Below are 27,707 nucleotides of genomic sequence, written 5' to 3'. Positions count from 1 at the left end.
ATTCCTTAGAAAAGTACTTACGAAAGTCAAGCAACTACCTACGAGTATGTCAACCTCGAATAGGTAACATTAATATTAAATTTTTCTACAGGATTGTTTATTAAGGTCCTAACTGTGAAATAGAATACATACTTTGACTTTTATACCACATAATTTTACAAGCGGATATTTTGATTCCGATGGTAAGCTGACGTCGTAGTGTACTAGCAGTGTGTCACTGGCTGGCTTTGTTGTTGGGTTGAACTCAATGGCCATGCATTTTGATAAATGGTAGTTTGTTACTCTTTCTATGCAGTTGATTCGCTAGGTGAGTCCACAATTTTCCGTCTATGAGATAAATAACGTGCTACATGCTACGAGCTACGTGCTACGTACTACGAGCTACGAGCTACGTGCTACGTACTACGAGCTACAGCTGTGGTATTTCATTGCAACTTTAGTGTATGGCTGGGTATGTAGGGTTAGAAACGTAGTCTACATGAAATCTGATTACATTTCGACAATGCGAACTGCATGGTCTCGTCTTGATTTCATACGAAAATGTTATTGTGAGATAATATGTATTTACTGGGGCATGATGGTATTCATTTAGCGAGCTTGGCTTCTTCCGAGTTATATGCACTACATATATCCTAAAGTAAAAAAGAAATGTTCGTCTAGGTGCTGCCACCACTAGGCACGGCAATGGCGCCAACCTCGCCTGCGGCGCAATGACAACAGCTAAACTCGCAACAATAATTTTATTTTGTCGCATATTTTGTAAACTCTTATATCGTAACAGTTCAAACAGTTTTATCAAAATATAAATATGTAAGCCTAATTAGCTGAACAAACTGAGACACACTAGCACACACTCGCGCACGCGCACGCACACACACACACATACCTATACATTTATAAGATATAGTAAATTCGTCGTGAGTTACATCTAAAGTTAACAAATTACGTAAGTACACGGTACACGCTGCGCAGTCCACACTCCGCACTGTCACTGCACTGTCACTGAGTCCCCGACACCCGCCCCGCGTCCACTCTCCACTCCCCTCAACCAGCTCGCTGGGCTCCCGTAGCCATGTTTCTGAACCTCACCTTCCTGCCGGTTCACGGCCATCACCGCCCGGCGATGTGGTTATGTTTGATTTCAACTCCAAACTCTTGGTGTCGATGACCTGCTCCTGCTGCCTTTTGTTTGATGAGCATCATTAGCGACATGTCTTTGTAAACGCATGACATGACATCGTGACACTTGAATTGTAGATATCGAAGAGTTGTCTTTCTCACGTTGTGTGCAGAGGAACCAGTCGGGCGCTAAGGGCACGGGGCGCAGTGGGCGCCCAGGGCGCGGGGCGCCGGGGCGCGCGGGGCGCACGTGTCATGTTACGGCGGCCGGTAGTGCTGCGCGCTGCGATCTAGCGCTGGTACCCTGCAATACAATGCCTGTGTCAGTACCACATAACTTGTCTTGTTTGTGGGAAATACTATTGAATCTACTAGAAGCCTGTGGTACACGTACAGAAATTATACTATTAACTATCATCTGTGGCAAAATCGCACTTAACCTTGAGATAACGTAATGCAAACGTAAATAACGATATTTATAAGATTTCAAGTAAACTGTCATCATCCGTCCAGGAGAAATGCAAAATGTGATGAATTTTGTCGACTGCTATATAATAGCATTTTTCATCATCACACTACATTACATAATTATGTAGTAGCTAACATCAGGGAAATATTATCAAAGTGTCCTAACGTTCAGTGCATATTGGGTGATTGAATAAAACACATTAGCGGGTGCGAGAAGTCAATGTGCAGAACTAAGGAACAAGAAATCAAAACTAGAAGACGAGTGAAAGAGAAAGCGAGTAAGCAAAGAGTGCAATGGACAGGAGCAGAAGTGCAGTGCAGGAGACACGGGACGGAGCACGGCAGCGAGGCCATGTAGACGCGGGGACAGGAGCCGGCGAGCCAGTCCGCGCGAGGAAGGCTGCGGGAAGAAGTGAAGCCAAGTCCTGCGCCGAGGGTCGCCCGCAGTACTCACATGTCGGCCGCGTGGCGCGCCGCGGGCAGCAGCAGCAGCGGAGCGGGTGCCGCGCCCCCCGCGCCCCCGCCCGCGCCCGCGCCCCCCGCGCCCTCCACGGCCGCGTACAGCGGGGGCAGCACCTTGTGCGAGTGTGCGTCCACTGCGGACCACAGGTCGGTTAGTCGCGACACGAGTCCAGGCCGCGCGGCCACGAGCTCACGTACTCACCCGCCAGCGGCCCGGCCCCGGGGCGCGCCACTCCGCCGTGCCCGCTCCCCATGCTCTTGGGCTTCCGCTTCCTCGTCTGGATGCCGTCCTTCTTCATGCTGAGCGGCCGGTTCACCTGTACAAGTACGTCATCACAGTCAGACGAGGGAACTCCTCATAATCTGTCGCCGAGCGGGCCTATCATCCTTTAAACAAGCGTATCTACTCGCGAGGAGATAATTGATAAAAGATTATTTATCTCATTATGAATATTCGTGGTCGCGCGATGATAATACTCTATCAGTCGGTAGCCCCGCGTTTTATCTCACGAGATTAGATGAGACCCTGTGTTTTGATTTTTATACAGACCCAATATTTGCCGAGGAGTTCCCTGATAACTGGCTGCAGCGGCGGCGATTAGATACCTGCGCGGAGTCTAATCAGCATAACCGCTGTAATCGATGCACAGTCGTGCGATACGGTAACTGTAGAGCAGCTCCGTGCTCCGTACTCACATTGTGCAGCTTGTAGTAGAGTCCGCACGCGTTGCAGACGGGCTCGCCGTTGTTGTTGCGCCGCCACAGCGTCGTGTTGGACGTGCGACAGTTGGCGCACGTCACGCCCACGCGCCGGTTCCCGTTTGTCGGCTGCAACATACACGCGCATTACACAACCGTCACACTCTGCAACTACGGCAGGAGCAAAAGGAGACAACTCCAACATTGGAGGTGGTGGTGCGATGTTGTCACTTACCAAAGCTTGCTGTGGCTTGGCCTTTTGTCCCTTGAGCGGCGGTCGGTTGACGCCGTTGATGCGCGTGTAGAGGCCGCACGCGTTGCACAGGTAGTGGCCGGTGCCGTCGCGCCGCCACAGCGGGGTGGTGGCGGCGGCGCAGTTGACGCACTCCTTCACCTCGCCCATGCCTGCCATACCTGACACAAGTACTCCAGTTAGCTGGCTCACTCTGCTGAACCTCGAAGTACGGATTTAAAACAAAACCCTTTCTACAGTCGGGTATTAAATCTATTAATTATTAAATAAAACTATATACTTCAATAAGCCTTAATGTATCTCTGTCTTACCCTCCCATACAATTAGTTATGTTCCACAGAAATCTTACTTTTGAACCCTTGGTATGTGTAGTTTATCATTTTTGCCTTGCAAGAAAGGTTGATCAACTCTTCTAGCCTTAAAGGAATCACCAGAACGAAAAGGAGTTCTAGGAACTATAGCTGAGGTTGAGGTTGTATTTAATTAGTGAACCACTCAATAATGAATGAAAGCGTCTTCTAATAAATAATTAACGTACTGGGATCAAAGCCGTCGTCGATGGGTAGAAGGTTGTGTGCTGGCCAGGCCTGTGCGGGCGCGGGGTAGCCCTCCACCAGCAGCCCCCCCTCGTACCCCGACACTGGCACGTACTCCACGCCGCCGCCCTGGCCCAGGTAGTGCTCCCCTCCCACTTTGTACTGCACCGTGTTGCCGTGCGTGTACAGCGTCACCTGTTCATACATTACATTCAGTATTTATTATACCTGCTGTATATTTCAGATACTATGCTAATGCATACGACATGTACCTGTTGTGAGTTGGGGCTGGGCGGCGTCTCATACACGGCCTGGGACTGCGGCACCACGGAGCCGTACACGACGTGCGTGCCGCGCGCCAGCGACGAGGACGACAGCGTGGGGTCGCTGCGGTACAGCAGCTGTCCCGGCGGGGACTCGTCCCCCCGCGCCCCCGCCGCGCCCCCCGCCGTGGCCGGCCCGCCGCCGTACAGAGTCAGCAGTTCCTTGCTGCCCCCGGCGGCGTACGCGCCGTATCCTCCGCCGGCGTACTGAGGGCTCTGGCCCGCGTACGCGTATCCCCCGTGTACTGACGTGACTGGCTGCAGGCTCGCGTAAGTAGTCGGCCGAGGCTCTCCTTCTCCCCGCGCCTCGTACTTCACTTGCTGATATGCGACTCCGACCGATTGCTGGTTGTTCAGAGCCGTAGTCTGGATCATTTCTAGAGTGGAAGCACCTTGGTCGCTCAGTACGGCAGCATACTGTCGGTTGTCAGTTGAGCTAGCTTCGCCACTCGCGTACGCCTGGAGTTGTTCCTTTTCCTTGTGTAAAAAAGCATCGTGCGCGGCCTCCTCGGCCTCACCTTCCTGTGCTACGATCACGTGATGCGGGGCGCCGTACCGCAGCGCCAGCCCGCGGCCGTACGGCGGCCGCTGCGGCGGACGCACGTACTGCGGCGGCGCGCGCTTGTCGCTGGGCGAGGACAGTGCGCGGTACGGCTCCTGTTTAAAGGCGAGGTATCGTGAGGTTTCTGCTTCAGCGAGGCGCAGGCGCTCCTCGTCATAGTGCTGCTGCTCTCGGGCCTCAGCGTCCTCCAGCTTCGCGGCGGCGTAGTGCTGCGCTTGTAACTGTTGCTCGTCAAGCGGAGGCTGTTCTGGCGGCTCATCCTTGACGCCTTCGTCGTTTGCGAGTTCCCCGGGTTCATCCGTGGTGATGTGGCCCGCGGCGGTGATGGTGCGCACAGCTCGGCGCGAGGTGATGACCGAGTGGGAGTGCGCGGGAGGGGAGGATTCACGCAGAGTGGCAGGGCCCGTCTGGTCGTGCAGGGCCCCGGGCCCCGCCTGGTCGTGCAGCTCGGGTGCCGCGTCGGTGGCGTTAGAATTCTCCGGGGCCTGTTCCTGCTCGGAGCGCGCCTCGTTCTTCACCAGCTCGAGAGCCTCCGCCGAGGCGTGCACGTCGGGCTGCTCCATCTGAGCCACGTTCTCCATTGATACCTGCGATACAGTTTATTCAGTTACTCACTTGCACATACAAAGGAAGAGTTTACCAAAACAATAGCTAGGATGTTGCAAGTAGAGCGCGCCTTGTTTGAGGGCAGACGTCTGAGTAAACGAGGAGGATTCGTTTTGGGAGCGGAAGAGCGACAGCGGATGTATGCGACTAATAGGGAACAAGCTCGTGCGCCGGCGCCGACCTCGCGCTCTCTGGTGGCCTGCGCGCGAGTACTTGTGTGACTTGTGGCTCGCTATATAGTTGGATTGAACAGGAACCGGAGCGTGTTCTAATAATATTATTTCGTTGGATTTACATTTGTTTCTTTTTGTTATTTAACTTCGCATACATACAAGGTGTAAACGGAACGCTTCCTAAGAACGCTACAAAATTTTATTGTTTTTATAATTTTAATCGTTTTTGTTTTCGTGTTATGTATGCTTTAAGCAGTTGAGTACAACTTTAACATAAAATAAACATTGAATTCCTTAATTTTTCGAAAATAAGACTCGCCTTTTATCCTCCTCTGTTTGCAGCGTTTGGAAGCGTTCCGTTGACATCCTGTATTTATACAAGGCAGGAGCTATTTCACACTAGTATCCGCAACGATACAACTTACGGCCGCTGGTTGCGAGCGTTCAGCACAGCGGTAGTCATTCACAGTGCCATGCTGCACACGTAGGAAACTATTTGATTTCGAAACTTTATTGAAGATAAAATTCTCACAATATTCCAGTCAGTAACTGGATTTTCTTTAAAATGTAAAAGTTGGATGTGGAGCTGAGGTCCCGGAGGAAGTAATATTTCAAACGTTTACGATGTATGTTTTATGATAAGAACATTAATTATATCGAGGCATATTGGGCGCACGCAGACGGCGGCGGGTCGCGAGCAAACATTCGCGCCCCTACACGCACAGTTTACTCTGCGCCTGCGCCACAGGCGCGCCGTGTGTCGAGCGCTGTGTGTTCACATTGTGTGACACTGTGCCAGCCGCGCGGTCCCTCCGCCGCAGCACTTCCATGTCGCACACGAAGTGACGAACACTGACTTCTCGGATGATTGCAGCCGTGCACGCAGCACGAGTACACCATGTACATTGTACGTGCCAGAACTAAACTCACTGCGTACATATATTTACTAGGAGTTATTCAGTTGCACCACATTATGTGCAAGTAAGGAAGAAGGTACTGGTAGATGCAGTCTCGACAATATTCCGCCCCTAAGGCTACCCACTGACCCACCCGGCAGGTATTATAGTGAGCTGGATCATGTCCGATTTGCGAAGTTACTCAAATTTTCTTTTTGGTTGGTACTTATAGTAGGGGGCTATATTATTAGGTATTAGGAGTTATTCAGCCAGAGTGCTAGTTGTAGTGGTAGCTTCATACCGAATCGATTATATGGACATTGAACATAAACGTAGGGCGTTATCCGACAGAGGAACCACGACCACCACCTCGCAGGTTTAAATGTTATTTATTTATTTTTTGTATTATTTATTAATTTCAAGCGCCTGACGCCAGTGTCGAAATGAATGCATAATGACATGATATAAAATGATGACAATGAATAACTACTGTACTCTGGGACTACGAACCGGATGCAATTTTCATTGTATTTTATGAAACCTTTCCTTTTCAGAATGGTTTTATAGGTAATCCCAGCCACTTCTAGGTAATATTAATGTATAAACGTGTATATGTGCTGTTTTCTAGTCTATTTACCTGATTAAGTATTATTTAATTTGCAAGCTGTGGCCAGTTTATTATTTTTTTTAATTTACATTTTGACGGGTAGGTCTGTGGTTAGTCAGATAGGGATTGCCTCTTATCTAAAATGAATCCCAATTTCCAATGGATACTGCAGCACATGTGTACGGTTGGACAGATTTAATTCTCTTTTGTTGTATTTGCTGCGGCGAGGAAAACGTATTCAAAGTAAACTTTAGAAGAGCCGCCGGGAAAATTAGGAACAAGCAATCACAATCACAAACAATGTCACGGCGCAGAAGCTCGCCTATAAAACAAATGACTGACACCGGCTAGTTGAGTTGAAGGGAGATGCATGCGTGGTAGTGTACACTTCACCGTGTTGCTTTATTCACAACATCCGACTTAACAAGCCCCAATGGAAACATAATTTTATTTTTAACTAGGTGACCCGGTAAAATTCGTACCGCCTCAAGCATTTTTTCTTCTCACCTTTTAAACCTTCCATGGACTTCCACAAATAATTCAAGACCAAAATTAGCCAAATCGGTCCACCTGTTCTCGAGTTTTAGTGAGACTAACGAACAGCAATTGATTTTTATATATATTTTTAACATTTCTACGCCGCAATAATGTTTTCTCCCCCGGAGAGATCCTCACATATAATTGTATGTCTGAGCATTCTAGCAACAATTCAACATGGAAGTAAGTATTGACGGTAATTCCATGACAATAACATTTTGTATTAAAGTGAATAAATGTAGTGTTCCACACAAACAGGTCTCGGGCCGACGGACGGCAGCACTGACTGCGTTTACATAAGTCAACCTGAAGGCAGTGCTGAAGTCTGCGCAGTGTACTGCCGCGTTACCAAGCGACGTGCCGTCGGCAACATGTCGGCGACGCCGCGCGTTACTGCCAGCGACAGAAACAATGGCCCCAGAAGAGTATCAGCCCACAGCGGCAGGTCTCACACGTTCACGCAAATGTTGGAACATCTTGAGACAGATTGTTTCAATGTACCAATTTATCATAATCATTAATGAGCTCATAAACTGATCCACTGCGGCGTCCACAGGACTCTTCCTGCACGAAGAAGAAATGCGCATTGATTGACACGTTCTGATCAGTTCGGATTTGCTATTCCGAGTTTATATTTTAATTATAGTGTCCTCTCGATTGTTTTCTTCTCTGGAAGTCTGAGTCTTAAAATAAACTTGGAAATTTCATATAACTTGTAAAATGTCCCACAGACAGGTACCTGGCAGGTTTCAGAGCCATTGGGGTTTGTAAAACTGGTTCACGTTCCAGCAGTGCTGTCTCCCGACCACCAGCACCGCCGCTACGACGCGATGTTTGTTGATTGTTGCCTACTCATATCTCTAGAGAACAAATGTTTTTCTATCCTCATGATTTTCACTGACGGACGGATTTGTATTTATTATAACATTCATAAATTTCATTAATATATATGCGTTAGACACTACAGTATCACAATTGTTCATTTCGCCGAAGTGCTGTGCACCATGATGAATAATTATAATTTTCTAAATCCACGTAGCACTGTATTCACTAAGTACGCACAATTTTCAGAAATATACACAGTAGTGAACTATAATCTAGTATTTTCGTCATGTTATTGTTACGGAAAATAATCAGGCGTATGTATGATATATATACTCTCCAGGTTCTCACTGTTACGATCCACTATTAATCAATAAGAAACGTATCGGAAAATGTTCACACGATCGCGATAATGATTCAACGATAGTCTTCGAATGTTCATCTCAATTGTGCGAGGCGGCGGGAACGGTGCGTGCAGGGAGTGAGGGAGTGGTGGAAGGGTTTAGTTCAGAAAGGTTGTTAGTGTTGTCCGGCGAGGAGTACGGGGTGTTCCAGTGTGGAGTGTGCACTGTGTGGTACTCACCGTGCGCCGGGCGCGGTGGCGGGCTGCGTGCAGAGTGCAGTGCTGGCCCCGGGCAGAGCTCGGCGCGGGCAAGTACGGGCGCGAGAGTCGCGGGCGACGGAGTGTGGCGGCGCTCGGCGCTCACCTCGTCTGCAGCGCTCCAGGTGAGAGGCGAGCTTTCCGAGTGGGCCGGTCCGTGCGCGTGTGTGCGTGCGAGGGCGCGCTGCCATTGGCCGGCGGCCGCGCGCCGCGCCCCGCCGCCTCACCGCGCGGGAACTGTCTCCATGCCCGGCGACGAGCGCTGCGCAGAGCGCGGGCTGCGCGCTGCCGCTACCGCGCTGATGCTGAGACGGTTGCCTCTAACAGCGAATGCACTATCTGACTATCACGTTGATAACTTAACTAATCAAAACAGATATCCAAGTAAATGCTATTCTTGTTTTAAACACCTCTGTTAGTTGTTCAATGATATCCGATTGAGATAGTTTCAAAGTAACAGGTAGCAGTACTTCTGTATTGGTGTACGGCTATCTGACAAGCTATCTACATTCATACGATACTTCGTGGAGGAGGCACACTGGAGAGCAGAGTGTGGACACGTCCTGGGAGGGATCGTGTCGAGTGGAGCGGGACAGCCCCATCAGTAATGTTCACGCAGACTACAACTAGCCACTGGTCAAATCTGACTGAGCGAGAGGGGCAGTATGGTGGCAGGGAGCTGGGAGCACGGTGGAGGTGGCCGGGAGGGCGCAGCGTGTGACGTGACCTCCGCCGCGCGGTAATAATCCTCTCTTATCCCCGAATTTATGTCACTATAATATTAGTAGGTATAAGGTGCGCTTTAAACAATAATTATTGTATTTACGATACGTATCTTAACAATAAAAAGTCGATAAGAGTAATGCGTCGCGATATCTTATCAATTAGAGGCTTACTTGAGACATCGATCATCGGTCTAATTACCTGCGATAATAGTAATCATGGGATAGCGCCTCACGTCCTCCTCCCGTGCCGCCCTGTCGCCCTGTAGCCCTCTCGCTCTGTCACTCTGTCGCCCTGTCGCTCTGTCACTCTGTCGCCCTGTCGCTCTGTCGCACGTTGCGTGTGAAGCCAGCAGGGAACGACGTGGTGTCACCTGTAGTCACAAACCGAACAGATTCTATTGTCCAATAGACTCCGTGTATTTGTACAACCAAACAATAACTGGAAGATGCGTTGAGACTGTCTTTATAAAACTGCATCACAAACGCTGGTTGGAGGTCGCAAAGGAGGTGTAAATAGTTGATCGCTGGCGCCCCCAGTCACAGGTACAAGTCCTTGTTCATCATGCGACTGTTATGGCACCCGTGTGATGAGTATGGATTGTGACAACATTGTAATTGACTCTGTACTATACTGACGATGAAACATTGTCTAGGTATTTAAATAATTTTTGAAAAAGTAAACATACGTAGCAATTCCTTTAGTCTCGACCTACCACGCAACACTTGTCCAATTTTATCAGGTTCAGAGTAGTTGGCCATCCGCCGAATACATTACACCTTGCAGACTGTCACAAATATTGGAATATGCAGTTGATGTTCATTTTGAACGGACGCAATCCAATGTTAGTAACGTTTTACCAGAGAATATTACGTCACTAGCGACACGTCAGCACACATTAGTTGGCGGAGCACAAAGTGTAAATAATACTATAATACTATTAATGAATAGGTCGGTAAACAATCCACGCCGCCCACACAATTACGGAATTCCTCTAGTGTTGTGGGTAGCCATAACATGCAGATTGATATTAGGAAATTGGATATTGAGGGGGGGGGGGGGGAATAGTAAACCCCCAGTAAACTCAATCGAACGGCGAAACAAATTGTTATTTCACGTCAAATGCTTGCGCCGTGGTGTCACTCAGGTCGAGCCGCTGCATTCATAACCGAGGCACGTTAAGCATGGGATTAATGACAGTGTTAGCAGCTACAACTTCACCGTATAGCGTGAGCATACGCTGAGGTTGCACTAGAGGATGTGTCCTCAGTGTCAGTCACCTCAGTAGCCCGCAACAGCAGCCAGTGGGTTGGTAAGTAGTGTTGTGATTATTACATAACGACTTCATAGAGAACTAGCTCAAAGTCTAACTCCTGAGTGTAACGGCGGATTCAGAAGTTACCAAAACACATTGTAAGTCCGTTGGTGAATAAGAATGATTTCCTACATGATTTACTTGCCTCACAACATTCACGTGCACTCGCATGCCCCGGCAGTGCACTGGGCGGTGGCACACAGGACTCGACTGCTTTATATGCAATGCGAGGTATGGGATTGGAATGGGGTTTCCCGCCTCCACGCTACTAATGATAACATTGTTAGAAAAACCTGTTTACATTACTTGTCCACCAGTAAATGACCAAAAATACACAGTAATTATATTATTTATTGTTACAATTATTTAGAAGTTAAGATCGCGTTCGTGGGTACATAGTCTTTCGTAGCCGCGCGTAGTAGCGCGTAGTACTGCGTAGTAATGCTACGAGCACCGTAGCCAATATTTTTTTTTTTTTTTTTTTTATGGAATAGGAGGCAAACGAGCAAACGAGTCACCTGATGGTAAGCGATCAGCGCCGCCCATGGACACCCGCAACACCAGAGGAGTCACAGGTGCGTTGCCGGCCTTTGTTTTTTAAAAAGGAGTATGCTCTTTTCTTGAAGGTTTGAAGGTCGTATCGGTTCGGAAATACCGCCGACGACAGCTCATTCCACAGTTTTGCTGTGCGAGGCAGAAAGTTGCGCGAGAAGCGCACAGTTGTGGCCTGCCAACCATCTATATGGTGGGGATGGAAATGCTGTCGTGTGGGTCGATGGCGAATATTGCCACATTAAATTACACAACAGTAAATACTTGCTGTGTTTGGTTTTTCTATGACCTAGTTGTATCTATCAGGCAGGTACGAGTGCTCTAATTCTAAAAAGAGGCATTAATGTTGGTAGATGGATGTTATCAGTCCGAAATATAACATTATCTAAATACCAACCAAAAATAGTTTATGTAAGTTCACCATACTCATGTAGCCAACGATAATTTGGCGATGTAAGCAAACAACCGCATGTAAGTGCTGGGATGACGCGGCGCTGGCGAGCGCATGACACACGCGCCTAATACAGGCTTCGTGGTAAGCGGCCGTGACTCAGCGAGGACCTGCTGCGGCGCTGCTCTGTCGAGAACGTTCTATGCACGATCTCGTCACAGCTGTTGCGTTGGGTATGCCGAAGTCCAGCTCGGATTAGAGCCGACCAGGCGACCACCGACCTACGCAGTCTGCTAAGGTCTGTTAAGTCAGAGGTTAAGGATTCTGCTTTGTGAAGACCAGGTTCCCTCCCAGCACCTACATGTTGTGGTGCAAAGTGCAGTGCTCGCTCGCTGGCTGCAGCGCGGACTCGCGCGGCGCGGTGCGCGGTGGAGGAGCACACAGCGCTTGTCTTATCTGCGCACTTGACGGCACTGATAGTGGCTGCGTGCGTGTGTGTGTGCGTGTGTGTGTGTGTGTAGGTACGTGTGATTACCTATCGTGGTATGTCGTCCTCGACGCTGAATGATTCAGCCGTTATTGCTAGATCACTTACTTATTTGCGCAATAACAAACCACCTTGTTATTATTGAACTGTGACTTTCACCTCTACATGGGGTTTGAAATTCAGGGCTTTAAAGAAGTCCTTACTTAGAGGGCAGCACCTCAGTCGTAACCCCCTGAATCTGTACACACAGTAATTAGTACCTGACTAAACCCGCATCAGGTACATTGAATGTATAGTTGAAGTCAACGCTACTAGAATATTGTCTGAAGTTTTGTTAGAGAGTCTATTTAATGGCACACTGCTGTAGCTCTCGGACAATGAGTGGCCACAGAAACAGACTGATGCGGAGCAGTACTGATGATCATATCTGATAGTGGAAACTATCCCGAACAACTGGTCACGAGAATTATGTAAGCAAAAGTCCTTGTAAAGATATGTTTATTTTTTGTTATACTTCATACATTCTCAAATAAAATTCTTGCCTCTAGGCTGTAGACCAGATGCAGATGGCTGTGCAAAGCTGAAAATACTGTTATGACGAATGTTACGGTTTCTTGCTTACAATCCAAGTATTGCACTAGCTGTTGATGCAGCAGGGCACGGTATCTAGACATCGATTTGAACTCGGTTTGTTTGTCTCGTCCAACTACAGCGAGATGCGATCACCGAATCTTGAGAGACGTCAATTTGTCAAAACATTAATCTGACGGTGCTCGTAGCGAGCTGTCGAAGATGATTCACGTCGCGTGTCACACTGTGTCGCCGAGATGTCGTTATCTTGTCAAGACAGCGGCTGCTTATGTAACCACGGAGCTGTACTTCGACACCTTGCTGAACTTACCAGCGCCACGCGCTGGTGCTGCAGGTACCGCTGGGGAACTTCTTCTAGTCTTACTGTAGCAGTAATGAAATACAACCAACCACGAAGTGGGCTACACAGAGCTAAGCACAGAGAACTATGGAAAGCTTTAAGCCGAATGGGGTCCGTGCAAAGTAATTAAATCAAGTAATTATCTAAATATAAAATTATAAATTAGGTTTATATTAATGTGATAATTTAATTTCAGTATTGTAAGATACCTACAAAGTTACTAATTGTTTTCATTTGTTACGTATTATGAATGGAATTAAATAATTAATAATCAATTAAAGCTGTATTATTATTATTTACATATTACATTTTAATACTACTTATAAAATATAAGAAGTCGGGTAAAAAGGAGCCCACCAGTAGTTAAGCTACCGGTGGTTGAGGCTCCAGAGACACAGGAGGAGGTTTCCTCTATCAGGCCCTTGATCCATGTGCCCAACGCCAGCCTCCCAAGGTGGTCGTCGAGGCTGTTTGTATTGGCCGACACGACTATCGGCACAATGATAGCCGATTCCACATTCCACATGTCGACAGCCTCGTGAGCCAAGTCAACATAGTCTAGTATTGCTTAATATGGGTTAGAGCAGAGAGAGCACAGAGTGTGTCGCGGAGGCTCGCTATCGCACCTGTCACGGACTCGTCAATGTGGCAGATAGCGGCTGGTTCTCACGCCGCCGCCGACTGGAGCACGATCCTCGCATCGAGCCGCACTGGCACACTAGCGCCCCCAGCACAGGCTCACATCTCACAACTTCTGCACAATGGTGCAGGTTCGAAATCTCACAATTATCTAGCAACGTGACCTTTTTCGAGTTATATGTACCTACTATTATTCTATATGTCTAAGAATATTTAGACACCTATGACATACGGTGAAGGAAAACATTATAAGGAAACCCGAACTTATAATCTTATATTATAAGCTTGAAATCGCCAACCCCTCCTTGAGCGTTGATGAATCGCTCAAACCTTCTTCTGTGTGAGCAGTGGACACATTATATCTACTGATGACGATGGTGGTGGTGAATGGGTGTTCATTTTTATGTCGAATGGTATGGAAGTCGTTTCTAGTTTCTGTTGTGTTCATCCGTTACATACAATATTGGTATGGTTCAATTTCAAAGCGAGAGCTGAAGCAAGTTCCAAGCTCGACTGACTTCAGTAAGCTGACCCACTCACTGAACATTCCTTACTTTACATGTCGTCTGTTTCTGTGACGGAATCTTGCATACTAATACTACTAAAAAAATAAGTATGAAGTGAGTGCTGGGTGGTTATGTTGAGAAGATGGCCCGAGAGTTGCACAATGTGTCAGTATGTGGGCCGCTTGCGACACGGGAGCGGAGGAGCGCGTCCGCGGCCGCCGCCCTGTAATCCAATCCCACATACTTCCATGGGAGGTGCGATACTGGTATCTAGCGTGTGTGTGTGTACAGTGCATCGACCCCATTGATACACCACTTAGTATCGCGCCTTTCTTTAGATATGCAAATTGTTATCTCGTTTATCTTAACTAGGCGCTAATGTGAGACCGGTTATCTTAAAGTTTTGATAATCGTATCTAACAGATACTGTATCTAGCTGAACAGCTGTTGTTACTACATAGTATGCATGCGAGCCGGCGCGATGCACGCGTGCGGCGGCCGGTCCGGTCCGTCGCCGGACATCGCCGGCACTGCCAGTGCTGCATGTAGTGGAAACTAATGGCAGGGAAGTGAACCGACGCCGAGTGCCGCGGCCGGCTGCGACTCGGGCCGCGTTGTGCAAGCGAGGGGACGCCTGGGTGTGTTCGCGTGACGTGATAACGTCGGCAAACAAGCGCCGAGCGACGAGCGCGGGCAAATATTTGTAGGGAACGTCGCCAAGTGCCGGCGCAGCGACACCCCGCGGCCGCGCGCCCCGCAGGAGCCTCGTATCTGGAGCCGAGATACCGCGATACCATCCCTGATACCGAGTAATTATCAGATAGAAGGCCTACAGATTTGATTAGGAGAGCACGCGCATGCTGCTCATTACAGTCGGCTCGGCGCCCGCGACCTGGCGCTCGGTAGGTGTCGCAGCGCTCGGTAGGTAGGTCGCCGTAATCCCCGCTCCGGATCTGATAGCCGATACATCGACGGATTATTGATGGGCGCCGCTCGACCTCATCGCGATCTTATCAGTTGTTTTTTTCGTCGAATATTTTCCGTGAAAAGCTAATAAAGAGCGGTGTCGCGGGGGCGCGGGCGGAGTGCGCGGGGAGACACGCACGTGACGCGATGCTCGCTGATAAGCCGCCATATTGTTTCAGTGTATCACCCCCCGTCCCCCGCGCCCCGCGCCCCCTGAAGCACTCGTCGCCGTCGCTCCCTGTAAGTATGTGTACATGTGTGCGTTGTATATTTTGTCACGTACTCCACGCGCTAGCCGAAGTTAGCAAACAACATACCTACCTAGTACCGACACGGCATGTACTCACTGCTGAGTGAGAGACTCGGCGGTGCGAAGGACACGTTGTGGGTAGGACGTGTGACAGCAGCTACTGTGCGGCACACATTGAACAACGCACTCTTTGCACGTGCAGTTATTTATGCAAGTTACAAAATATCTGCACACAAACGCCATCTTCCATCTTGGACTTGTAAAGTCTTAAATATGGTACTGTTTTACCTGAATACCTGGTGTAATGCTGTACCACCAACCGACGCGGCGAGACGAGCTGCTGCTGCGGGAGTAGGGAGTGGGGCGCTCAATGAAAGTAGTCGTCAGTTTCAATTGACCTTTAATTCAAGGTGTACTTGTTGTCACTTACATAATATTTACACAGATACAGGATATAACTAGGACTCTCCGCCAACGCATAAATATCTATAACATCACATCATTACTCTTACATTATGTATCGAGACAGTAACATTCGGCGACGGGTCAGAACTTGTACGTACCGACGGACAGCCACACCTCCTCATATAGCTACTTCAACTTTATCATTATATATTACTTTCTATCAACATGCAACAATAGTCGACATTATATAAAAAACATAATTACAAATAACTAATTGATTTAAACACTATTATTATATTATAATTCGGATTAATGCGGTAGAGAGGTACTTCAGATCTTTGCGTTACTAGAGCCGGGCAGCGGCCGCGGCCAGTGCTCACTTACTTCAGTACCAGACACACACACACACACACACACACACACACACACACATCTACTACCACAGCCCATGTGCGATACTTAATGTAGGGACACTTTCATTTCTTTACAATATTATAATAAGATCATTTTATTTATAATCAGTACATATTACAGATCAGTAGGAAAAGTGTCTACATTAAATATTAAAAAAAAGTGATAGGGAAACAGTTAAGAGAAAAATTTGATAAATATTTTATATCTGTTTGTATGTTTGTTTGCATTTACATACACTAATAATCTCCAGGTATAATGGACGGATATTAATTATTATTCGTTGTGTAACTAATGAAGCCGGCAACAAATAGGGTATAATTGATTTTGTGAACTAAAATCGCGACGGAAACAGGATTTACAAGGAAAAGGAGAGCGCGCCGGGCGTGTGGGTACAGGCAGACGTGGACATCGACGTGGCGTGGACGTGGCGTGGCCTGTGTGTGTCAGTCATTCATGGAATGCTTGTCGAAGTCATGGAGTTGACGATTATATGCCTAAGCGACATTAATGTCGCTAGCGAGCGGCGCGCGCTGACACGGCTCGTATTATGCGCAGTACTCGGCCGAGCTGTGCGCCGAGCTGGCGACTCTAACAAAGCGCCGTGTCAGTGCACACCTCTGCTAAATATTTATAAAAATATAAATTGTATAGATCAACATAAAATAAAATTTACTTACGAAACATTCAATACAGCCTCTTCAGAACACTATATAATATAATTATATGTAAATAAGAAGCTATCTATATCTACCTAGGAATGCAGCGCTAGGAACGCCGGGAATGATTCAGCAGATACAGTCTCATCGCTTATTATTACATCATTATTATTTGGTAACAGTGGGAACACGACTGCGCGCTGCAGCCGGTACACTCACTACGAGCTAAGAGTGCGAGTGCGCGCTATGTACTAAGTAACGTAACGTATCTAAACAAGTGAGATTCTATAGACGCGGGCGGCCCCCGGCTCAGCTGCCCATGGACACGACGGTGGGCCGCTCCAGGCGCTCGTCGGCCGCGCGCCGGTACTCCTCGTCGTACAGCGCGGCGTGCGCGTGTGTGTGCGCGTGCGTGTGTGCGTGCGAGTGCGCGTGCTGCGCAGGCGCGGCGTGCGCATGCGCGGGCGGCGGCTCCTCCACCTTCAGCGCGTGCTGCACGTAGTAGTTCAGCGCCAGCGGGGACCGCGCGCCGCTGCCCGCGCCCGCCCCGCTCTCCACTGCACGGGGGAACATTCGTTAGCCACGCTACACAAACAAGCTGTCGCGCACAGCCTACGTGTCTTCTCAACAAACATGGGTATTTTTTTACAACTTTCGTAAGACATAAGCAACTTAATTATTATGTTATCGGCTTACCTGAGTAGCTACCTGAGTAGCAGTGCGACAATCGCCGCGTCGTGTGTCGCGTAATGCTGCTCATGAATATGAGCCTCTAGCATGGCTTGAAACTAGTCGAGTTCCTCGTCAAAACACTACGTGAGTAAGCCGATAACATAATAATTAATTTAGTATGTCTCACGAAAGTTACAATAAAATCATAAGCAACTTGACTAGTTTCAAGACATGCTAGAGGCTCATATTCATGAGCAGCATTCCGCGACTCACGACGCGGCGATTGTCGCGCTGATACTCTAGTAGCTCATGAATATAAGCGTCTAGCATGGCAATTTATAATATTAGTAAGATACTTGTGATAGTTATTTTGTATCAAGAGTAGTTTTGTCTTTGGGCTTTACTAATGGCAACATAATAAATCGTATGACAATTTACGTGACAATGCGTAGTAAGTTGCGAAGTACAGCATAGTATTGCGTGGCCCGGCGTAGCACTGCGTAGTACAGCGTAGCACTGCGCAGTACAGCGTAGCACTGCGCAGTACAGCGTAGCACCGCGTAGTACAGCGTAGCACTGCGCGCAGTACAGCGTAGCACTGCGCAGTACAGCGTAGCACTGCGCAGTACCGCGTAATGCTGCGTAGCAATGTGTAGTACCGTGTAGCACTGCGTAGTACTGCGTAGTATAGCGTAGTACTACGTAGCACAACGTAGCACTGCGTAGTACAGCGTAGCACTGCGTAGTACAGCGTAGCACTGCGTAGTACTGCGTAGTATAGCGTAGTACTGCGTAGCACAGCGTAGCACTGCGTAGTACAGCGTAGCACTGCGAAGTACAGCATAGTATTGCGTGGCCCGGCGTAGCACTGCGTAGTACAGCGTAGCACTGCGCAGTACAGCGTAGCACTGCGCAGTACAGCGTAGCACTGCGCAGTACAGCGTAGCACCGCGTAGTACAGCGTAGCACTGCGCAGTACAGCGTAGCACCGCGTAGTACAGCGTAGCACTGCGCGCAGTACAGCGTAATGCTGCGTAGCAATGTGTAGTACCGTGTAGCACTGCGTAGCACTGCGTAGTACAGCGTAGCACTACGTAGTACAGCGTAGCACTGCGTAGTACAGCGTAGCACTGCGTAGTACAGCGTAGCACTGCGTAGTACAGCGTAGCACTGCGTAGTACAGCGTAGCACTGCGTAGTACAGCGTAGCACTGCGTAGTACAGCGTAGCACTGCGCAGTACCGCGTAATGCTGCGTAGCAATGTGTAGTACCGTGTAGCACTGCGTAGTACTGCGTAGTATAGCGTAGTACTACGTAGTACAGCGTAGCACTGCGTAGTACAGCGTAGCACTGCGTAGTACAGCGTAGCACTGCGTAGTACAGCGTAGCACTGCGTAGTACAGCGTAGCACTGCGCAGTACAGCAGCACTGTGTTAGCACGGGGTCAGGCAATCCTAAGCTTCTATATTATAGGTACACTACGTACACGCACTACAATATTACCACCACGCAACTCTTTGGATCGGTACGATCGGTCGAAGGCATTGCTTATTCATTTCGATCATGGTATTACTTAAGTCGAATAATCGCAATATTATTATGTGCTCAAAGCCAGAACCTAATATGTGTTGCCTCTGTTTTCTGTTGTTTTCTCCAGGAAAAGTGCCTAAGTTTAGGACATTGTAACTCAGAAATGTTTAATGCACATTTCAAAGTTATAAGCCAAGTTTATGTATATTACAGTCTGCATGTGATGTTTGATGCATATTTTAATAATTTTCTTTCATATTTTGATGCCTCTGTCTAATCTCACACGTAATAATTCCGGAATCAGAACTACCTGGCGGTTTGTAAGGGAGTCAAACGTTTAAGATTCAGCCTCGAGTGACAGGAGTGCAATAAAGAAGTTTTGGGCTCAATTCCCGTTTCAGGCATTATAATATGATTGAGTACATTCATTCATTCATTCATTCAGAAAACTTTAACTAGTGTCACGCTCCGCACTGCACGGCCGCGGCGTATGGTACTCACACAAGTTCTCTATCTTCACTCCCGACGCGACGGTGCGCTGCACTGCTGCCTTTATACTTCGTTCCGTTTTTATACTGTTTTTGGGTTTTCTCTTTCGAGTCTGAAAAATACACAAATTATTGTTACAAAGAACATGCGTTGGCAAGCTGCTGGACTTCGGACTCATATTCATTTACAGAGTCTGTAAATCGAGGCCAATACTTAGGAGATAAACGGCATATTTGACTTTTAATTTTTGAATGTACATAAACAGCTTCTAAGTGGCTACTGCTGACTAAAGGCCTATTCTCGCATGGAGAAGGTGTCAGCGTTAGTCACCACGATTGCTCAATGCGGGTTGGCGATTTCAAAGTTATAATCAGAAATTATAAGCCCAGGTTTCAGGTATTCTGTTTGTCAGTGGTGTATAAAAAGTCACATTGGTACTTGCTGTTGGTAGGTTTCGAACCCACACGCTCATCCGCGAGAAGCAGACTTCTTAACATTTTGAATTTTAATGAACACTTAATTGACTTTCTAAGTTGCATTTCATGTGAAACTAAAATAATTTCCATAATATTCTGTTGACGTGGCTTATAATAATAATTAAATAAAATAATATTATGTTGATTTAAGTGATCTGTGAAACGTTTCTAGGCAGGTCACTCAAGTTGTGTGTGTGTGTGTGTACCTGTATAGAGTCCTTCTTCATGGCGAGCGGGCGGTTGATGTTGTGCAGCTTGTAGTAGAGGCCGCACGCGTTGCACACGGTCTCGCCGAGCGAGTTGCGGCGCCACAGCGACGTCGTCGTGGTCTGGCAGTTGGTGCACGACATGCCCGGCCGCTTCGTGCCCATCTGTGTGCACACGCGGCTCGTTACTTCCTCTACTCTACTGGCGCTACCATCGAACTTTGCATGCATGACCAAGTACAACATTAAAACGGTGATGTTAGATAGAGAAGCGATGGATGTTAGTGGGCGGGCGTTAGGTGAGGGTGCGGGTCGGGGTGTGGGGCGGGGCAGTGGGGCGGGGCACGTACCCCTTTCTTCTGTTTGTAGTCAGAGGGGGTGGAGGGCTGGTGCGCGGGGTGCGCGAGCGGCGCGGGCGCGGGCAGCGCGTGCGCGTGCGACGTCGCCATGCCGTTAAACAGGAAGCCCTTGTAGAAATCCGCGCCCGGCGGGGCCCCTCCGCGGCCACTGCAACCAGAACAAGGGTGACTGAGCGCTGAGCGGAGCGCAAGCGAGCAGTAGGAGTGGACGCTCGGCGGGCGCGGATCTCACGGGCGCGGGGGCGCGGGGCGGGATACGCGGGGTTAGTGAGCACATGTTGCGTACGTCGTGCGGGGGCGCGTGGGGCGCGGCGAGGCGCTGACGTACCAGCCGCCGCGGCTGCTTCAGCGGCCGGTTCATGCCGTTCATCTTGTTGTAGAGGCCGCACGCGTTGCACAGGTAGTGGCCGGTGCCGTCGCGCCGCCACAGCGGCGTGTGGATGGCGCCGCAGTTCACACACTCGCGCCCCTCCGTGAAAAACTCCGCCGCCATGTCGACTGCGCAACACACGCTAGTTACAAGTCACTCGCACCTGCGACTGCCGACTGCCGAGCGTCCAAACCTTACTACTCAACACACACTAGTTCGTCTCCTGTTGGGAGATTGAACAGGTCCTACATTCTGCTGATCTCACATCTAATATCCTGCTGCCAAGCATTTGATATCTTGTACTGGGCCTGCTCCTCGCCTATGTGTTATATCTCAGTATACTATGCTCGTGCCTAACTATGTACTATTGCTATTCTAAATATATTCTTAGCATTGTAATAGACTTAATCTAAGTAAAACTGAATAACTTTCTACAGAGTACATGCAATCCTACACACATAAGTACCGACTCGATGAAGCAGGCTCGGGCCGCACTGCGGGTTGTTAATGTACCGTTGACTGTTCGAAATTAAACAACAAATAAATATTAGGTACACAGAACAACATTTCACTATAACACCCAATACTTGTCCTTTGCCCAAAGCAGTAACCAGCCTTCAGCAGATAAATGTCATTACACAACGGATAATGTGATTACTGCGAACATTTCTACCAAAAAGGCCTGCACTACGACATGCCTATGGCGCCCAAGGCTGGAGTCTAAATCATCTCAATGATAATGATGGGATGAACAAAAGGTGGGTCAATGAATTAAAGAAACCGACTGCAATACAAAACATAGCGCTCTCCAACACAGCCTGCGTTGGAGGAGGGCAATGCGTTAACGGGGAGATCTCCCAATGACTATCACCATAAACATAACAACTAACATTATTGATGCGAAAGTTTGTGTGTTTGTGTGTATGTTTGTTACTCAATCACGTCAAAACGGTTGAAGGGTTCGGGATGAAATTTGGAACAGGGGTAGATATTAGTCTGGAATAAAACATAGGCTATTATTTATTCCACGGGAACGCCGACGAAACCGCTAAGCGCAAATCTCGAGAACTGTTAAACTTTATTGTTAGGTGTGTTATTGTTAGGAGAAGATTCTTAGGTAAGTATAGTTAACCATTATGCGCAGAAAAAAATCTTAGACGACACAATGCTCGCGGGTTCCGGTAGTAAATAAAAAAAAAGTACCGGCCGAATTGAGAACCTCCTTCTTTTTGGAAAGTCAGTTAATAAATAAGACTTATGTGTAAAGTCTCTAATTTATCAAGCTCTATTAGGTCCCATGTAACTTTCGGCTCCATCATCAGATGGACACCAGACATTTATTTATAGTACTGCTGTACTTGTCTACTACGTGTCTGCTGTCTGCTCTACACAACTACACGCATTTTGTACAGCCGATAGTCTAAGTATACCTATGTAGGTATGTACCTATAGTATCGGATGGATAGTGGTACATAAGCAATGCGCCAGTAGATGTGACTGTAAAGAAAACAAAAGAATGGTATATGGCGTGTCGCGGCCTTGGCAGTGACAGCGCCGCGGCGCGCCGTGACTCAGCGAGAGATGCGCGTGTGCGCACGTGCGCGCGCGAGCTGACACAGCAGCGCGGCGCAAGGACGCGTGACGTCACACGCCGCCCGCCGACCGCCGGCCCGACATCTGACCCGACCATTGTTCCACTGCCACCGATGCTTCCTCGAGCCCGCGACCGCGCCACTCCGCGCCCGATACTCTCTCAATGAATATTGGCAGTACAAGAACAACAAACATTGCCGCTAGCACTTAAGCTTACCTACTAAATAACTGCGCTGTTGGTAGACCACTACTGCTGAGACAAGAAAAAGCATATCACCTAAATCAAGAAACTCCTCTTTTTTTGGAAAATCGGTTAAATTATACATTTTGCAAAAAAGTGTAATCAATAAATTATATATTTGTTGATGAAATTACAGGGCGGTGACGTCAGTGCTTTGAAGTCAGTCACCTACAAGACGTGGTCGATGATGAGGCCAGGCCGACTGGCTACTGGGAAAAATAGTTACTGGGTTACTGGGTTCGATTCCTGCACGGAACAGGTTTAATAGTGCGGTTAAATGGTGTTGTTCCGGGTTCGGGTGCGATACGACAAAGGTCGTTTGTCATTTGTTCGTAAGAGTTACGTTCAGTACGCAGGGCCCTCACTACACTCAACCATCTGAATCTAATAACAATAACACCCACTGGCACGTCCGAGATTATTAGTATTTAAATTTTCGAGATCCTAGCAAAGTCGGCAAACGTGTCACGATGTTCTTTTCCTTTTAGGTTTCATTGAAATGAAGCCTGCAAGACATATCCAGAAACGAGATCACTCGTATAATTTATACTACAAGTAGTGCTCGTTCACAGAAGCATAATACAACTATATTTCAACGAAAACAGAAAATTAAATAAAAATATTTTAAAAATATATGAAATTAATAAATTATTAAATTCTGTTGCATCAGTTCCATGTTTCTTGACCACAGAAGAGCTGTAATAGTGTAGATAGTCTAGGAATGTTACGGACATGCAGCGCCGCTAATATTATGCCGTATTTGTTATATATGTCGCAGCGATATGATAAAAACAGGGATTTGGCCAAATCTCTAAGGGATTAGATCAAACCACGGAGGATGTCAAAATAACAACACGATTTTATCATTTCCCTAAACAAAACTGGTGACTTGACAAATCCTTAAATTGATTCAGTGAAATGATAATGCTAGTGAAGTGTCAGAACCGAATCGCTGCAAAAACCGATTGTACGTAGTCTTGTCTGCCCTATCCCTAGAGAGTAATTTAAATTCGCGTGGCCAGCGAAGCCGGCCAACAAGACGAAGCTACGGGGGTGAGCGAGAGCCGTCTGCGACGATTAGCGCGCATGGGACCGCCGGAGCCCCGCAGCACCGGAGCCGTGGCAGAAACCATGCCTGCTGCATGTTGCATGCTTGCTTGAAAAAACCTTTAAAATACCACAGAAAAGTTAATTTATTCATTTCCCTGAACCAATTTTGGGATTTGTTCAAATCACTAGATTTCTTTAGAGGGATTTGTCAAATCACCAGATTTGTTTAGGGAAATGATAAAATCATGTTGTTATTTTGACATCTTCCTTGGTTTTTTTTTAACGTTGCCCCACATTAGGATTTTCTCCTGTGTCGTAGGTGCGTTTACAAACATACAAATTCACATGCACATAACACCCAGACCCGAAACAACAATTTGTGGATCACACAAAGAGTTGCTCCGTGCGGGAATCGAACCCGCTACCCGTTGCGCGGCAGCCAGTTGCCCAGCCACCGCACCAACCGTGCAGTCAATCCTTGTTTTTATCATATACCTGCGACATATATACTTTTTGGCTTAACTACTGGGCTTATTTTTCGTATATTGTCAGCCAAGTAATAACAAATATGTGGTTTAAATTACGTCATAAGAGGTTTCCCTTATGCGATATACATATATTTGGAATCGCTATTATACATAAATACCCTTGATATGAAACTCCCCTTGATGTGATTCCAAAAACATTTTTTGCAGTTGGGTCTAATCTTTTCTCTTTATAATATTAGTATCTAGGCAAGTACTTTAGATTCGTCAATGAATTAGAGAACACATTTGTACTTTTTCTTTTTCAAACGTACTTGTAGTTAAGTACGTTGAACAGTCAAAACAATAGTTATTTATTGTAAGGTAACATCTCAGCACTATCATCCGTTGTGTGTGTACTAGTGTGAGTGTGTGTGTAGCTTGTACATACATACATGTTGGACACCTACTTGTATTGTTTTAAAGAGCGGCGAGCTGTTTTGTAACGTCGAGCAAAGGATTACCCACAAAACGTGCACAACGGACGAAGTCTTCTTGAAATATACTTTTTAACCGACTTCACAGACATTTTGAACCGATACACAGACATTTTGAAATTACAAAATTAAGCAATCGAAATAAAAAATGTCATGAACCTGAACTGCAATAAAGAATTTAGTATGCAATAACTGCTCCCCACTCAACCAGAAGACGATGAGTGCAAGGCGGGCTCTAGGTGTGGCGCTTGCAGTAAGCAGTGCATGAGGCGGGCGTCCAGCGTCCCGCCGCCAACAATGCAACAAAGGTCGCGTCGCGCGTCGGCGTACAGTTTCCATGGAATCTCCGACCGTTACACATCCGCGCCACACATGCCTACATCCGTCACGTGACACGCGGCCACTCGGTCACACCGCACACGCACACCACTCGACAGACATTTGGCTGGAATGAATGGCGCGGTTCCGATTACTCGCAATAAGCATAAAACATGGATGTCATTAGCCGGCCATTATATTGGTGTTTGTAACGAGAGCCCGGCCATGTGCGCAGGCGCAGAGCAGCCAGCGCGCACACTCGTCACGTTATCGTTATACTTATTGATAAACGAGTCATCACAGAACAAGATGTAACTGCAGACTGCACTGCGTACCGAGTGGTGGCTGACTAGCAGTCTGCAGCGCAGCCCGGGTCGTGGGCGCCTCGGCTTACTGCGCGGACTGCAGCTCGCGGCACGAGCGACGCCTGCACTACAATATGCCATAAAAGCGCGCGAACCTCATTCCGACGAAACTATTTTAACTGTGTTCCTACTGACGTGTTTGCTTGGATCCTATTTGATTTTGTATGTTTAGCTGAATGCAACTAGGAACTAAACTGATTACTTCACGTAACATTTTTCTTCTTGACTATTTGTTGTTTCGGTTTGCTGTGGTTAGTTACAGCAGCGTCTAGTATGTTTGTAGCGGCCGGGAAGAGCTGCGTGTGACGTCACTGGCCAGCTATGTCCTAATGGTGCAGTGTCGGAACTCGGAAGGCGCTGCGCTGGTCCTGGCGCGATAACGCGCCATCTGGCGGCGCGCGCGTGATAACACGCACATTAGTGTCAGTCAGCAAATATGTGGAGACACGGCCGCGGCCCGTACGTGGCCGGCGATTGTTTTTTGTGGCCTTTGTTTGTAGCGATAGCAGGAGACTCGGCTGCGGCCGGACGCGCGACTGTTTGCGCGGCACGTGCCTTATCCGATACCATTTACGGAATGCGATTTTAATGTGCTTAAAAAGGAACGACTTCATTTTAAAACAAGACATGGTTTTTTTGGTGCGACTTATGCAAACAGTCGGAGCGGCTTGCGGCGCGACTGTGTCGTTAGTTTACAGGGCGCCGGCTCCGCTCTCCGCGGGCCTCCACATCAATGACACGACTGTACTCAACAGGAAAACCGCGAACAATACTAAAGTACTAATTAACAAGTGCTTTAGTCCGTGTTCGCGAGCCCGCTACTGTAGCACGCTACTGCAGCACGCTACCGTAGCGCGCTGCCGCTCTACTCGCCGCTGTTTTCTTTAACGAGTAGGTTTAGATGTTCAAGTAACGGAAAACAGGAATATTATTGTTAATATTAAATAGTCGTCATCTAAATAATGACCTCGACTCTGTGAATAATACGAAGCGACCATATTACTGCTATTTATAGATGTACTACAAAATACAATGCAATACACACGGCTTAGGAACTTGGAATTTTAATGATCTTTAATACTTTGGGCAGAGTCCTGCAGACGAGTCACAATCTTAGAATGTTCCAACACCAGGCCGTGGAACAGGCCAGGATCATTCTACACGCAATATAACTTTTGCTTCGAAAGTAGTCTTCTGAGCCATGTGCTAGTAATTTCATTAGCAAATTTATGAATTCTATCTCTTCTAAGTATTTGTATTCATGAACTTAAATAGTTACTTTTAACTGAAAAGTATTTTTTCCATGAAGGTGTATTCAGAGAAATAATATAAATTCGGTTGAAGGGTCACAAACAGCCATAAACTCGGATCGTCGCGGCGCGAGGACTGATGAAGGTTTAAGTGGCTGTAAATTATGACGCGGCCCGTCACTCGCACGCTCGTAAATATTGTCGGAACTGAGTTTATCGTCTCTATTTTTTGGGAATGCTTATCTATCGGTTAATGTATAAAAACATGGCGGAAGCTTAGGAGATGCGCGGGCGCAGCAGTACGAGCACCGCGGGCGCTGTAACGCGGGCTATCGCGGCGTGACCTGCCAGGCTGCCACAAAAACATGACACGTCCCCCCCGGCCCCCTCAACCCTCTCCCCGGCCCGAACCCCTCTTTTGCTATCTATGATCGTATCGGAACCATCAAAACTTTTAATTTTTTTATCGTCGCGATGTTTGTTGACAGCGACGCGCGATGCGGATAACTGTTCACATCCACATGAAGGGAACCATTTACTAACATTGTTTATCCAACGAGAACTAGTGTGAAGCAGTGAATAACTGTTTCTGCTATTAGTATTATTTCCCAGCATATTATTGAATTAATTATTTTCATGATTTTGTTCGTTCTTGTGCGAGATCAAGCGAGATATTTTACGACTAACGATCAAGAAGCATCAGCGCCGATTGTAGGCATGTCAATGTATTGTAGAGTACGCGTGAATTATGCGCGGAGTAAACTCGTCCCTAAACTTATGGGACAGATGCCTCCGATGTAAAAACGTGTTTTGTAATGTTAATGTTTATGTGCCTATTGAGGATATGATGTGTTCGAAGGTCCTATGGAATTGTTTGGACTTATGTTAGCAACTACAGTATGTACTGTGTGAGTCCGGCCGCCTGTGA

At 47.6% G+C, this 27,707-nt stretch overlaps 2 protein-coding genes and 1 long non-coding RNA gene across 19 annotated transcripts in view; 1 reads left to right on the top strand and 2 right to left on the bottom strand.

The window, feature by feature from the left end:
- Positions 1-725: 725 nt before the first annotated feature.
- Positions 726-8,981, bottom strand: LOC118262530 (transcription factor GATA-6). The gene is made up of 8 exons (XM_035573977.2): positions 8,647-8,981; positions 3,810-5,009; positions 3,540-3,732; positions 2,984-3,162; positions 2,746-2,877; positions 2,252-2,366; positions 2,042-2,183; positions 726-1,423 (listed from the first exon to the last, which is right to left on the bottom strand). Exons 2-8 carry the CDS (start codon positions 5,001-5,003, stop codon positions 1,378-1,380), a joined length of 2,001 nt encoding a protein of 666 aa, XP_035429870.2. The 5' UTR covers positions 5,004-5,009; positions 8,647-8,981; the 3' UTR covers positions 726-1,377.
- Positions 8,982-9,078: 97 nt separating this feature from the next.
- The window catches only part of LOC126911297 (uncharacterized), a 35,256-nt gene continuing 16,627 nt past the window's right edge, over positions 9,079-27,707 (top strand). Inside the window, exon 1 of the long non-coding RNA XR_007705814.1 lies at positions 9,079-15,414. This is a non-coding gene — a long non-coding RNA (uncharacterized LOC126911297). The remainder of the gene's footprint in view (positions 15,415-27,707) is intronic.
- LOC118263184 (transcription factor BCFI) overlaps positions 15,808-27,707 on the bottom strand; it is a 47,435-nt gene continuing 35,535 nt past the window's right edge. For 6 of the 17 annotated variants that reach the window (XM_050697716.1, XM_050697711.1, XM_035575021.2 and 3 more), the window contains one exon: positions 15,808-17,456. In XM_050697716.1, the coding sequence (XP_050553673.1) occupies positions 17,144-17,456 (313 nt within the window). In that variant the 3' untranslated portion in view covers positions 15,808-17,143. Of the gene's footprint in view, positions 17,457-19,602; positions 19,703-20,272; positions 20,438-20,917; positions 21,130-27,707 lie in introns of all 17 variants that reach the window. The other 11 variants (XM_050697715.1, XM_050697703.1, XM_050697707.1 and 8 more) reach the window with 4 other exon arrangements.

This window comes from Spodoptera frugiperda, chromosome 12 (assembly GCF_023101765.2).
Source record: "Spodoptera frugiperda isolate SF20-4 chromosome 12, AGI-APGP_CSIRO_Sfru_2.0, whole genome shotgun sequence".
NCBI lineage: Eukaryota > Metazoa > Arthropoda > Insecta > Lepidoptera > Noctuidae > Spodoptera > Spodoptera frugiperda.
The sequence above is the reverse complement of the archived record's forward strand: the minus strand, read 5'-3'. Positions and strand labels throughout refer to the sequence as shown.

Excerpts from the sequence above, each read along its gene's own strand:
- LOC118262530 (XM_035573977.2), bottom strand. The coding sequence starts at position 5,003 with ATGGAGAACGTGGCTCAGATGGAGCAGCCCGACGTGCACGCCTCGGCG. Across the intron at positions 2,878-2,983 it reads CCAAGCCACAGCAAGCTTTG|CCGACAAACGGGAACCGGCG; the intron begins GTAAGTGACAAC and ends TGTATGTTGCAG. Across the intron at positions 1,424-2,041 it reads GCGCGCCACGCGGCCGACAT|GGTACCAGCGCTAGATCGCA; the intron begins GTGAGTACTGCG and ends ATTGTATTGCAG.